At 32.0% G+C, this 13,549-nt stretch overlaps 1 protein-coding gene across 1 annotated transcript; it reads left to right on the top strand.

Moving 5' to 3' along the window:
- The first annotated feature begins 518 nt into the window (after positions 1 to 518).
- On the top strand, positions 519 to 9,712 carry LOC146916261 (putative methyltransferase PMT16). Its single transcript, XM_085718374.1, has 6 exons — positions 519 to 1,290; positions 5,891 to 6,101; positions 6,594 to 6,882; positions 8,250 to 8,642; positions 8,743 to 8,820; positions 9,167 to 9,712. Exons 1-6 carry the CDS (start codon positions 577 to 579, stop codon positions 9,396 to 9,398), a joined length of 1,917 nt encoding a protein of 638 aa, XP_085574500.1. The 5' UTR covers positions 519 to 576; the 3' UTR covers positions 9,399 to 9,712.
- The last annotated feature ends 3,837 nt before the right edge of the window (positions 9,713 to 13,549 follow it).

Below are 13,549 nucleotides of genomic sequence, written 5' to 3'. Positions count from 1 at the left end.
TGACAACTTTATCTTTCATACTCATGTTATAGTTTTACTTTCTCACTCTATTGCTTTAGTTTTTGAGTCAATACATCATTTTCTTTATAAAATTATGATTGTATCAAAAGTTGTCAATAAAATGATTGATCAAATAACACAACTTTTATCCTATCAAGAACGTGGAAGAAGAGTAGACAAAACGTAAATGAACAGTTGTATCCCCTCTGTTTTTTTACTGCTTTTCATTTTCAATGCACTCATATACTAGTACCATACATATCCTACCAATAAAATAACAATAAAGTTAGTCAATACCTATACCATAGTAAGAAGCAATCCCATTGGCCCATTGGCCAAACACACACACCCCACATTTCCCTTTCTCCCAAAATCCGGTCCCATTTCAATTCTCACCTAATAGGCCAATACCATCCTTTCACAGATTCTTCCCACACGAACATTTCCTCAAACACAAATAATCATCACCACCAAACTCCTCAATCTATAATAACACACTCACCAAACCCATCTTCATAACTCAACTCAAACACACACTCTCACTCTCTCAAACTGTTTGAGAGAGTGAACTTCACCATGGCAAATGGAACCTCTACTTCACCAAAACCCTTCAAACCCTCCAAATACACTTCCTTTTTCAACTGCAAAAAAACAAATCTTTACTCTTTCATAGCTCTTCTTTGCATCATTTCATACTTTTTAGGCTCATACCAAAACAACACCTCCACATCAACTAGCAAAAATATCCAAATCAAAAAAGTCACACCAAAATGTCTCCAAAAAAATCAAAATCCAAAAACAACAAACACAAAAACAAAAACAACCAACTTAGATTTCTTCTCACATCACAACTTAACAAATCCAACAACCACATCCACAACAACATCTTCTCAATACCCACCATGCACCCCCTCTTTAACTGACTACACCCCCTGTGAAGACCACACGCGCTCCTTAAAATACACGCGCGACAGAATGATATACCGCGAACGACACTGTCCTAAGAAACATGAAATCTTAAAGTGTCGTGTTCCAGCACCAAACGGTTACAAGAATCCTTTCCCATGGCCCACAAGTAGAGACATGGCTTGGTATGCAAATGTACCTTACCGTCATTTAACGGTGGAAAAAGCTGGTCAAAATTGGATCCGTTTTGACGGTGATAAGTTCCGTTTTCCTGGTGGTGGTACTATGTTTCCTAATGGTGCTGATAAGTATATTGATGATATTGGGAAGTTGATTAATCTTGAAGATGGTTCTGTTCGAACTGCTGTTGATACTGGCTGTGGGGTAAGCGTTTCTCTTTTCTATCTTTTTCTCTGTTTGTCACTATGAAACACTATGGTACTTTGGTATGGACACCTAACATGACACGACACTACACAGACACGTCGACAATGTTAATGTAAAGAATATAGAACTCCGATATCAATTTTTTTTTTGAATATATATCAATTTTTTTATATACAGTCTAAAGTAAAATCAAAATACATACATAAGAATTTAACTTGAATAATTTATATAATTGAAAAAAGTTTTAAAATAAGATATAATAGTATTTGATCTTTATTTATTCATCTATTATAAAAAAAAAAACTAAAATCGTAATCAACTTTAATTTCTACAACTCCCTAATTGATCAACAATTCTTAACATATATGTAACTCTTGTATCTAAGGCGTGTGGAATCAGGATAGAAAAAAATATTTATGACATTTGAGTTGTCCGATATGATTCATATGAGCGTTATGAGGGTTGGACACCAATTTAAGAAAATGTTGAATTAAAGGAAAAAAACAATTTTATTTAGGATATTGATTTCAGTTGTTCAACTGGTGTTATACTAGCGTTATAGGAGTATTGAACACCAACGTATGTCTGACACAGCAACACACTTATAATTTTCTCGCAAAATAAGGTAGCAAGAAAATTGCCAACTCTATTATTTTGCAGCTCTTTTAACGGTAGACAGCCATTTTTTATATTTTAATTGAAAATGAGAGAGATTTCTCGAAACGTCCTTGTCCATGTCTTTTTTATTTTAATAGGAGTTAATGTTTTAAAGGAATATAATAGAAGTTAATGAGATAGCCATTAAATTCTTTTTAATATCTTCACACCTAACCAATAACCATGTGTTACTACCTTCATCCTTAAGCATTGCATCCCATTGAATGTGTGTTGATGGAGTATTGTTTGTAGTTGGTTGTTGTATTATCATAAGAGTATATGGATTATAGGAAAAGATATAACATATTAAGATATGTAAGTAAAACAATCTCGGTACAATTGAAAATTTGAAAAAGGGTCTTGTAAAAGATAAGAAAAAAAAAACGCAAGAGAATCTTAGTTAGTTACATACAAAATATTATATTTAGTTACAGATAAAATAGTAAAAAGTAATTTATTATCATAGTTTGATGTTGGAAGTAGTTATATATGAAAGATTAGATCATAGTTAAAGTGATTTATAAAAAAGTCCAAACGGTAAGGATTTTAGATCTCTTCATGAATTTGATCTCTAACTTTTGCATGTGTGAAAATTTGAGTTGAATGAGGGAATCTTTCTTGTATGTTTCACAAGTTTTCGACAAAGATGGAACAAAATTTAATGTGATGGGGTGCCATTAATGGCACCGTGCCATTACATCCTGGCCATTGATGGCACCCAAACATTGTGGATGTGTGTGTGTGGTGGAGATCTAATGACATGGTGCCATTAATGGCACCAAAGTGCCACCCATGGAAACTTCATACTTATAAGATAACCATTTTTTTTTTTTTTTTACCGTTAGTTACTTTTAGTTGATGATGAAGCATAACCTGTTTTTACATGCATTGTGTTTCATTTTTGCTTTTTTATAAAAAGTTTTTACATTCACTCTATCAATTTTTTTAACCGAATATCGTTGTGTGGTTAATTAATCAACGTCGGTTTCACAATATTGCTACCAGTATTTTTAGGAAACAAAATTGAGGGAGATACGTCTTTGTCTTGAAACGTCTTTGTCCTTGTCTTTTTTTGGTGAAATCTTTCTTGTCGTTTGTCTGTATTTATTTATTTTAATCGAGTGACACATTTTACTTTTTTAGGATAAGAATGATGCTGTTTATATTGTTTTGGGCTACAACTTTCAATTACTTTGCTTTCACATCCGTCTAAGGACAACATATAACTTTTGCATTTTTTTCATTCATCAAATAATTACGGAGTATTTCTTCAAAAAAAAAAAAATTACGGAGTAATTTTGATGATTTATCATTTATTCAAACTTGTTTCACAACAATATAAGTGTAAATTTTCCTTAAAAAAACGATATAAGTGTTAATTTATAGATATTTTTTTTTTCTTCATGAAAGGGATCAATTAGATGTTGTAAACTAAATGTTCCCGTATCTAAGCAAGTTAATTTTATATAAACCTATTTTTCACAAATTTTTATATAAACCTAAGGAAGGTTTTTCTAGATTTTTTTTTTATAAGATGGATTTTCTTGATATGAACCTAAGGAAGGTTTTTATCATATGAACCTAACTAACAAGGTCTTTATCACTCTATAAATTACGAGTATGAACGTGACTGACCTAAGGTTCAATAATTTGAAATTGAGAGGTCTTTTGTCTTGGTATGGGGTAAGATTTTGGGATATATTATTATAATGGGGTGTGTAATTGTTCGTTTCTCTTCAATAATTTTCTACTAGTCAATTTATGTTACTCCCTCCGTCCCTATATGTAAATCCTCTTTGTCTGTCCTCGTGAGCTTAGCTCAGTTGGTTTGGACAATGCATAAAGTATGCAAGATCCGGGGTTCAAATCCCGGCCACTACAAAAAAAAAACCCCTTTGTCTTTTTCACATTTCTTAAGAAAAGTTGTTAGTGTAATTAATGTGTCTATTTTGTGTGTTAATATTACCAAATTGTCCTTTGTCTGTATGTGTATTAAATTTGACTTTACATATTTCAAGACAAGTTAGTAGTATTAATTAGGGGCATGTTTAGGAAAAAAATAATAAATGCATCTAATAATTTGAAAATGAGTTTATATTTAAGGACAAATATAAAATCAAATGGGTGGTCACATATAAGGACGGAGGGAGTGTTAAGGAATGGACCCATGACAAATCCATAAAAAAAAAAAAAGGAATGGACCCATGACAAATGTAAATCGTTGTCTTACATTTTTTTTTAGACGAGCCTGTCATTGTCTTACATAATAGGAGTGTACTACTAGCCAGTAATGATTCCTTTTTCATAAAGATTCTTTACGTTAATTAATTCTTGGGTAGTACTTTGGTGCCATTAATGGCACCTTGCCATTAAATCTGGGCCACACAAACACATTGCTATTGCATCTAGGTCACACAACACATCTATCTTGGTGTCATTAATGACTCAGATTTAATGGCACGGTGCCATTAATGACACCAAAGTGCTGCCCTTAATTCTTGGGTGCTTTTAAGTGGGGTTAACATAACATAAGGACATAGCATGAATATAGCATACTAGTATTCTTATTCACCAAATAGTCATCAAATTAATAGTAAAAATTAATAGCTAAATGACTAGATTAATTAATGGTATTTTAAGATCTTATCACGATTTACATTAAAAAAAGTCGTATGAATATGATGCATGGTCTCTGTATATGCCCTTTGAATTTGATTAACAGTTTGGGCCATCCATGAACAAAGTAACATATCTTTTTGAAAGAAGGAAAAGTAACATACACATGAATTGACAAAAAAATATCAAATATTTCTGACATTATGTATTTATTTTGCATTTTAGCGGTGCCTAGAAATTCGCTAAGATCCATAATAATACCATAGTATAGGAATTCCATAAAATAATATTCATTCACCATAGAAACTGAATTCCTTCATTAAAAAAAAAAGTGAATTCCATCACGACAATTTGTCCTTTTTCTTTATATTTTTTTTTCTCAAATTTATACATAAAGTTAGAAGAAATTTCAAAAGATCTGATTTGGTACAAGTGCATCTACAGTAGGAATGGACCTGGCTAGGTAGGTATGCTTTTTCCGGGTAATGTGGACATATATATATACATTGACTATATCTGGGTTATATTATAAACTTATGACACTTCGTAAATAAATAAACTTTAGACATTTAAACAGTAACATAGTGTCCTTAAAAAAACAGTAACACGGTGATCTTTGAACATGCTCAATTGTACTTTTGAGTGAATTAATAGCCTATAAATGGCATACCCAACTTAGTTTAATATTGTACATATCTAGTTATTTTTTTACTCTATCGAAACTTTTCTCAAATCAGAGGCAACTGACCACAATTAATTTTCTTGATAGCTTTAAAAATAGGGAAATGCTAACCGGTGCCCCGGGGCACTGGTTAAGGATATGAAAAAGAAAATTATATAGTAGTTAATGCATTGAAATTGTGTAATTAATTTATAATAAAGTCAAAAACAGTTTCCTTTTATGGTAATAATTCCCTTCCATTGTATGCTTAACCAGTGCCCCGGGGCACCGGTTAGCAGGACCCTTAAAAATATTATATTCAATTAAATTGTTGTCATTCATATATTATTTAATAAAACTTAAGTTTGCAACAACCCCATTAAAAAAATAACATTAAAGTCATGTGCTGGTCACATGATTAAAGGGTTCCGTCAGAGATTCGATCCATCCCTACAATGTTGCTCAACATGTAATACCAATGATGATGTAGGTTGATGATAAAAAGTATTTATATTTGTTAGTCATAAATATAAAAATTAACTATCACGGATTTGATTTTAATAGAAGGGGTTGAACTCTCACAACATGAATCAAAGTTTAAATCTCGATTAAGAGATGTACACATATTTAATGTGATTTCTAAAACATTGATTATGTATGCAGGTTGCTAGTTGGGGAGCCTATCTACTATCACGTGACATATTAACAGTTTCAATTGCACCAAGGGATACTCATGAAGCACAAGTTCAATTTGCTCTTGAAAGAGGTGTTCCTGCAATTATTGGTGTCTTTGCCTCAAAGAGATTACCTTTTCCTTCTAGAGCCTTTGACATGGCACATTGTTCTCGTTGTCTTATTCCATGGCCTGAATATGGTATAGTTTTCTTACTCACCAAAAAAATCATCAAAAGAAAAATTAATTCCTTTTTAAAAATGTTTAAATACCTTTGTTGTCTATTATATACATACTTTTAAGCCTCTAAGAATGTGTAACATTATTTTAGTCCTTGAAATATGGATTATATAAAGATTAATTCTAACCTATGAAGCATGGACAGACACCAGACAAGACACAGATATTGACATAATTTAACATGTAATTACATGTGTCTGTGTTGTTTCAGTGTCGAATATGAACACATATATCAGACATTGAAACACGTCTTTGATTAGAAGTGTCTGTGCTACAAAGATTCTAACATTGTTCATACATTAAAAGGACTGAAACTGAAACAACAATTACTTAAAATAACATTTCAAAGACTAGAATATTATTTTTCATAGAAATTAAAGTATGAAGAATTATGATTCAACATTAACATGTGTTTGATTTTTATTTTTATTTTTATTTACTTTGTTGAATTAGATGGACTTTATCTAAATGAAGTTGATAGAATTCTACGTCCTGGTGGGTATTGGATTCTATCTGGTCCACCAATTCGCTGGAAGAAATATTGGAAAGGATGGGAAAGAACAAAAGAAGACTTGAATGAAGAGCAAACCAAAATTGAGAATGTAGCTAAAAGCCTTTGTTGGAATAAAATAGTGGAGAAAGGTGATATTGCTATTTGGCAGAAACCAAAAAATCATTTAGATTGCAAATTCACTCAAAATAGGCCTTTTTGCCAAGAGCAGAATAATCCTGATAAAGCATGGTATGTGCTTCATTTTTCTATCCTCTTGTGTTTGAATTTTTTATTAATGTTTATGCTTACATTTTATTGAAGTTTGGTTAAAAGATGTTAGGTTACATTAGATGCCATTTGTGGAGACTCCCTTCCAAGTTATTGCATTTTTTTGTACATAGAATATTATCACATGTCTTGAATAGAATATTTGAGATGTGATAAAGGGTGAAGAGGTTAGTTATCATAAGTTACACTTTTTATTGTCATCCAATCAAATCATAATTTGTAGTATTAAAGTGGTTTGTTGACTTACAACCACTCATTTTCTAATGAGTCTAAGTAGCAACTTACATCTAAAAATTTGATAAATACCTCTTAAGATATAACTTGTTAATTTACCTCTACTATCAAATGAGTGTGCAGATCTTACAAGGATTTTTTTAACTAGACTCACTCAATTTTCAACCAAGTGAAGAGTAAATTGTCAACCAAATGATTCTAGGTAACCGATAATTTTTAAAGGATATAAATTAATAAATTATAGCTGATAAATTGTCAAATGCTTCTAAAAGTGCAAGTTGCTAATTTACTCACTACTATAAATGTGTGGATGTAAATTAAGAAATCCCTGTACTAAATTATTTTGAAAAGTAACATAATGATGTTATTATAGTATGAATAATCAACTATAGTTAGTTGATAGGTTAACTGGAGTTAGTAGTTTGGTTATAAGTTAGTTAGAGTTAGTTACTCCCACTAATCTCTATATATAAGAATATCATTGTATCATTTCACTATATGAATCTTTATGAGTATCTTCCTCATGGATGGTCTTATACTTGTTTTCTTGCTGATCATTATGACCTTATTCCCTATGATTCCATGATTTATAACAGATGTGGCCAAATAGTTGTATTTATTGGATGACAATATAAACATAAATTTGGTTTACATTTTTGGGCGTGTATCCATTAAAGTTTGGAGAAAATTCATATTGTATGAGATGATTCACTTTTTCTTATCCAATTATTTTTTATTCTTATGTTTTTCATTTAGTGTAAGGTCTACTTCTTTTATGCTGTTCTATCCGTAGTGATAAAGACATTACATCATTAATTTATTTTTTTTTCTTATGATTTCTTCAACTAAACAAATTGAGAGATTTATTTCAATTTTAAATACTCTTCCTCTATCCAAACAATATATATAATTCATTAATTATATATTTTTATCCACCTGTTTTATGTAATTTTCACTCCAATTTCAAACCAACTAACCAAGTATAACAAACCTAAAGTCCCTTTCAACTAACAAATGTTGGTCCTCACACTTAATTTCTGCCAATTAAATATTTTTTTTTTCATGTTAGTAATTATTATTTTGGTCACTTTTAGGTACACAAACATGCAAACATGTTTAAATCCACTCCCTAAAGTGTCCAACAAAGAAGAAATTTCAGGTGGGGAATTAAACAATTGGCCTCAAAGACTAAAATCAACCCCACCAAGGATTTCAAAGGGGACCATTAAAGGTGTCACACCTCAAACATTCTCAAAAGACAATCAACTATGGAACAAAAGAGTATCATATTACAAAAAAGTTAACAATCAACTTGGAAAAGCTGGTAGATACAGGAACCTATTAGACATGAATGCTTATTTGGGTGGATTTGCTGCTTCACTTGTTAAATATCCTATTTGGGTTATGAATGTGGTTCCTATTCAAGCTAAAGTTGATACACTTGGAGCAATATATGAAAGAGGGTTGATTGGAATGTATCATAATTGGTTAGTATTTTTTTTTTTTTTTTGTAGTTGTACATTTTGTTTTGATGATGTTTTTTTTTGGTTTTTTTTTTAAAGGGCTTGGATTTTATTTGTTTTGCAGGTGTGAAGCTGTGTCTACTTATCCTAGAACTTATGACCTAATTCATGCTGATTCTGTGTTTAGCCTTTATAATGACAGGTATACATTTATTTTATGTTATAAATTGATTATTAATGATTTAAGTAACACTGATAGTCATTTTACAATTGTTTCTGAGATGTTTGAATTATATCCCTTCATATTATAAGGTCAAATTCTTACCACTGAACTCACAAATGAACAAAAAAGTCGTGTTACAGGATTTAGTTTTCAAGCTAATGTTTAACCGAAAATGTTTAACTCATGTGTAATTTTTATTTAAACATTCATTCAACCAAATCACAGTATAAGAATTATGCTAGCACCACACTCCCTAACACTTAATACATGGTTTAAAAGATTCAAATCCTTTAAAATCTAATTATAACCTGATTCTGCTTTGTAGATGTGAATTGGAAGACATATTGCTAGAGATGGATAGGATTCTTAGACCAGAAGGAAGTGTAATAATTAGAGATGATGTTGATATATTGGTCAAAGTAAAGAGCATAATCAATGGCTTGGAATGGGAGAGTCAAATTGTGGACCATGAAGATGGGCCTCTTGAAAGAGAGAAACTTTTATTTGCTGTGAAGAAATATTGGACCTCTCCTGCCTCAAATGATAATACTATTTAAGACCCTACTTTTTACTCCATTTGCTTCTAAAAAGTCTTACATATTTGAAAGTGTATTTTCGAACTACATAAGTTGTTCGGAAAAATACTTTCAGACGATATAAAAATTGTGTTTTTCGGATGTGTATGGTGATCTGGTGTTGGAGGTCGAGAAATTTTTTCCTTATTAGTTAAATACATTGTCTATTAGAGGCTTACTTTGTTTTAGTTTATTTACTCCTTCCTTCCTCACTTTTGTATTTTAATTGTTACTTTTTGGGATAGTGTAAGCAAACTTTGTTGAATGGAAATTCAGTTTAATTGTGCAGACAACAATCCGAGATTCCAGGGCTTTATGACATCTGAATTGTTTTGCTCACAAGTGTTGAGTATCCTCAAATTCTCTTAATTGACATTGTTTTTCGTACTTGGATAGTAACTTGGATAATATAAATAAACAGAGAAGTAAGGGTGGCTGCTTAATCATCCTATTATTATTATTATTACTATTCCAAATTTATTGAAAAAGTAGTCTCAGAAGTTTGTGTATTATTATTATTTTTCCAAATTTTATTTGATTATTTCTTATTCTACGCTATGCTTTCTTAATCATCCTATTTTATTTTCAAAATACTTTTTGTTCGGATTATATAATTTGAACGCGTTATTGATGATTTTCTAATTATATAATCTGAAATCCCCCTTTATGTAACACAAATTCATAAAACATCCTCATTTTCAACATTTATGACGGTGATGATGAGGCGATGAAGCTGAACTGAGACCAGATTGTTCGCTTCTCTATGTTGTACTTAATGGGTGTCACGTTCTTAATTGACAAGTGAGTGTCAACTATGTGGATGTGATCTACCTTAGATACTTTTGCGACCTTTATTAGAATATTAATACATAACTGTTGAAATATAATATACCTGTTGGGGTATACATGCATAATATACCCTCGGAGGTATAAAAGTTTGTTACAAGTTAGTTAGGAAATCTAGCTAAGTTTGTTAGTTGGTTAGATAGCTTGTTCTACAAGCAAGTGCTATTGTGCCTATAAAAGGCTTTGTATTGTGCAACTTCAAGTCTTAATGAGATTCACACTGCAAGCATAATCACTCTATTCTTCTCTTTCAGTTTTACAACTTTATTTTGCTATTTCTCTCATCTTGCTAAAACAGCTTATTTGCATAAGCACTTTTTCTACGCATAAGAACACAGTTTCTGTTCTAACAATCTTGAGCTGAACTCTGATTATGCATGGGGAGCGGCTGTCCTTGCTCACATGTAAAAGGAGCTTAACAATGAATGTTATTATAAGACTTCACAGTTGGCTGGATATGCGACCCTGTTTCAGGTATAATAATGAAATTCTTATTTAGTTAACAATTAAACATATTTTTGTTCATGTGTTTTATACTGATACATATATGTTGATGTTGTTGCATGCTTGGATATTTCAACACTTTCAGGCAGTCGGGGCAAAGGGATTTCTGGGTTGGATACAGGGACGATTGACACCCATGTGCGGTGATGCATGTTCCCCTGAAGGGTCAGGTTGTCACAAATTCTACAAGAGTGCACTTGTATCACATCGATTTTAATGATATTTTCTTATTACCGTATCATCAACACCGCCAAACACGCCAGTTCAAGCGAACCAGTCTTTACTTAGGGTGGCTCAGATACAAACTTTGTAGCACCTCAATTTTCATTAGTTTATTAATATTATTATTATGTGATATTGGTAATATTAGTATTCTTTAGAAATTTAATTGTTTATTATTTTCATTATAACATGGTTGAATAGATGAGTTTGTCAGTTGTTGGAAAATAAGAGGTTATGAGAAATTAAGAAGAATAGAGGTGTTGTAACACCCATACTAGACTGTCTAGAATATTTAGCATATATGTTAAACTTGATACTGGATACATTAAAATTACAGTATAATTTGCTCGAATAAATTCAATCATCATTACAAGTTCGTACATCTGATAAAATAACTTCTGCCAATACATATATCTAATACATATTTGACTACATAAGGAATTTTCTACAACTAGTATGAAACGTGTATATGATGATAGATCATTCAAGTTCATGTCTGCCTCTTCTCGCCACGATAAACTTATCTGAAAGGAAATAAAAGGGATTGGGGTTAGACAAGATGTCTCAGTGAGTTCCACCTATCCTATACTGTAGGCAATCTCGGGTTGACAACCCTCACCTAAAACCCTGCAATCACTTCAATCTCTTTTTATTTACGATTAACTTATTACTATTTTACTTGTACGATTTGGCGCACTTGCCTAAATTATACATCGGACATGCAATTCAATTGCCTTCCTTGTAGAAAGCTCCCTTTTATAGTTGTCTTCTTCGTTATTAACTTGATGTATAACAAGCACTCCCTAGTAACAATGGGGTAGAACCGGATAATACGTATCTTCATGATCTTCAACCGAACTGGAGGACATGCGATTCAATTCTGTACCACACAATGCACTTCGAAGAAATGAATGGATGAATGTGGAGATTACATGTGTGTGTCTTGGATAATGATATCACTTCTTATAGAATTTGGAATCCATGTATTCAGGCGGAAAAGTAGCATGACGGATATTCAATTCGCCGATCCTTGTAAATTGAAAAAGTTATTGGTTGGCGAAGACGATGATTTCTGTAGTTCATGAAGATGATGCGATCTGGACATATTGTTTGTTCATGCTGGTACCTCTTTGGTCTAAAGGTGAGCGGAAATGACATATGGAGCTTTAAAATCTCTTCCAGCATAAAAGTACCCTGCATCTACAGCACAAAAGGAAAAGGAATGATAGTGAGATGTGATATGATAATGTGTTACACAGAATGTAGTCAAAATGAAGTTTAACAGTGGCATGTGATAGTATGTTCTTTCATAGGTAATGAAATTCAACTATCCTTGTAACTATATATTGTTTATAGGTAATGAAAAGTGAGGTTAATTTTGTTAGGATTTATCAAATAGATGTGCGACTCCTGACATTGCCACGCCCTTTAAGAACCGACGTGTACGACGGCTTTCACTCTATAACACTGACCCGATGGTAGCCCTTTCCTTTTTGGCGGCTTCACTCACCTATCACTATTCGGTGGAGTGCCTTAATCTAACCTATAGGTATCAAGCACTTTTATTTACCCGATGTGGGACTCCTAACACATCGAGTAGCCCTTTCCATCGACTTCACTCACCTATCAGTATTCGGTGGAGCACTTTAATCCAGCCAATAGGTAGCCCTTTCCGTGGTCCAACTCTCAATGAAAGCACCAATTGTTAGGATTTAAGCCAGATTAGTCTAGGAGAACCTCATGGTTTAAATATTACATCAAACACTTTTATCTACTTGATGTGAGACTTCTAACAAATTTCATCTTTGAGTCGTTGATATAGTTTTCTAAATGTTGGAGCCTGTGTACTAATTTAATTCCTTGGTAGTTCATGCTATTTCCATAGCAAAGGAATTATGCTCTCCTTTATTTTGATGATCTAGCTAGTATTCTATTTAGAATCTTTAAATGTTTGAAAGCCTTAAATTTTGATTTTGTATGCTTTAAATGAGTGTTGGGTGTTAGGCATTTAGAAAACGTTTGATAACTTGGCTTGTAGAATTGATGAATCAAGCTGCATTAGTTGGATAAGAACCAAATTTGGTATGGTTTAAATGAAATCATGTAGATTTTTATAAAGGTTTTACATGAGCTCTTTCCTTCCATGTTGTAAAAATCATGTCTAGGAAATAATTTTTATATTAGCATTGAAAAGAGATAAGTCATGACTTAACACTACAAAAGAACATTGAAACATTTTGTCCTGACATTCGTTGAAAAGTTCATTGAAAAGAACATTGATTGTTATTATGAGTGTTACCAATGATATGACTGGTGCTGGTATGTTGATATATTTCAAGAAGATTTTACTTTATAAGTCTAATAATCTGAACCATTGGCTACTTTGATATTTATGTTAGACTAGATTGCACGGTTCTTGATATTTTCAATTTTATAGATTATATGCTTACAAATATTTATCAGTTTCAAACTATGAAGCACCGACGCGGACACAACACTGATCACCGACACGTCGGCACCGGTAGTGATTTGAAAAAAATGACAGAATTGAATGTAATAAC

Source organism: Medicago sativa, chromosome 6, assembly GCF_051527215.1.
Source record: "Medicago sativa cultivar Bolivia chromosome 6, Bolivia_mono, whole genome shotgun sequence".
Lineage (NCBI taxonomy): Eukaryota > Viridiplantae > Streptophyta > Magnoliopsida > Fabales > Fabaceae > Medicago > Medicago sativa.
This window is presented reverse-complemented; position numbering and strand designations above follow the sequence as displayed.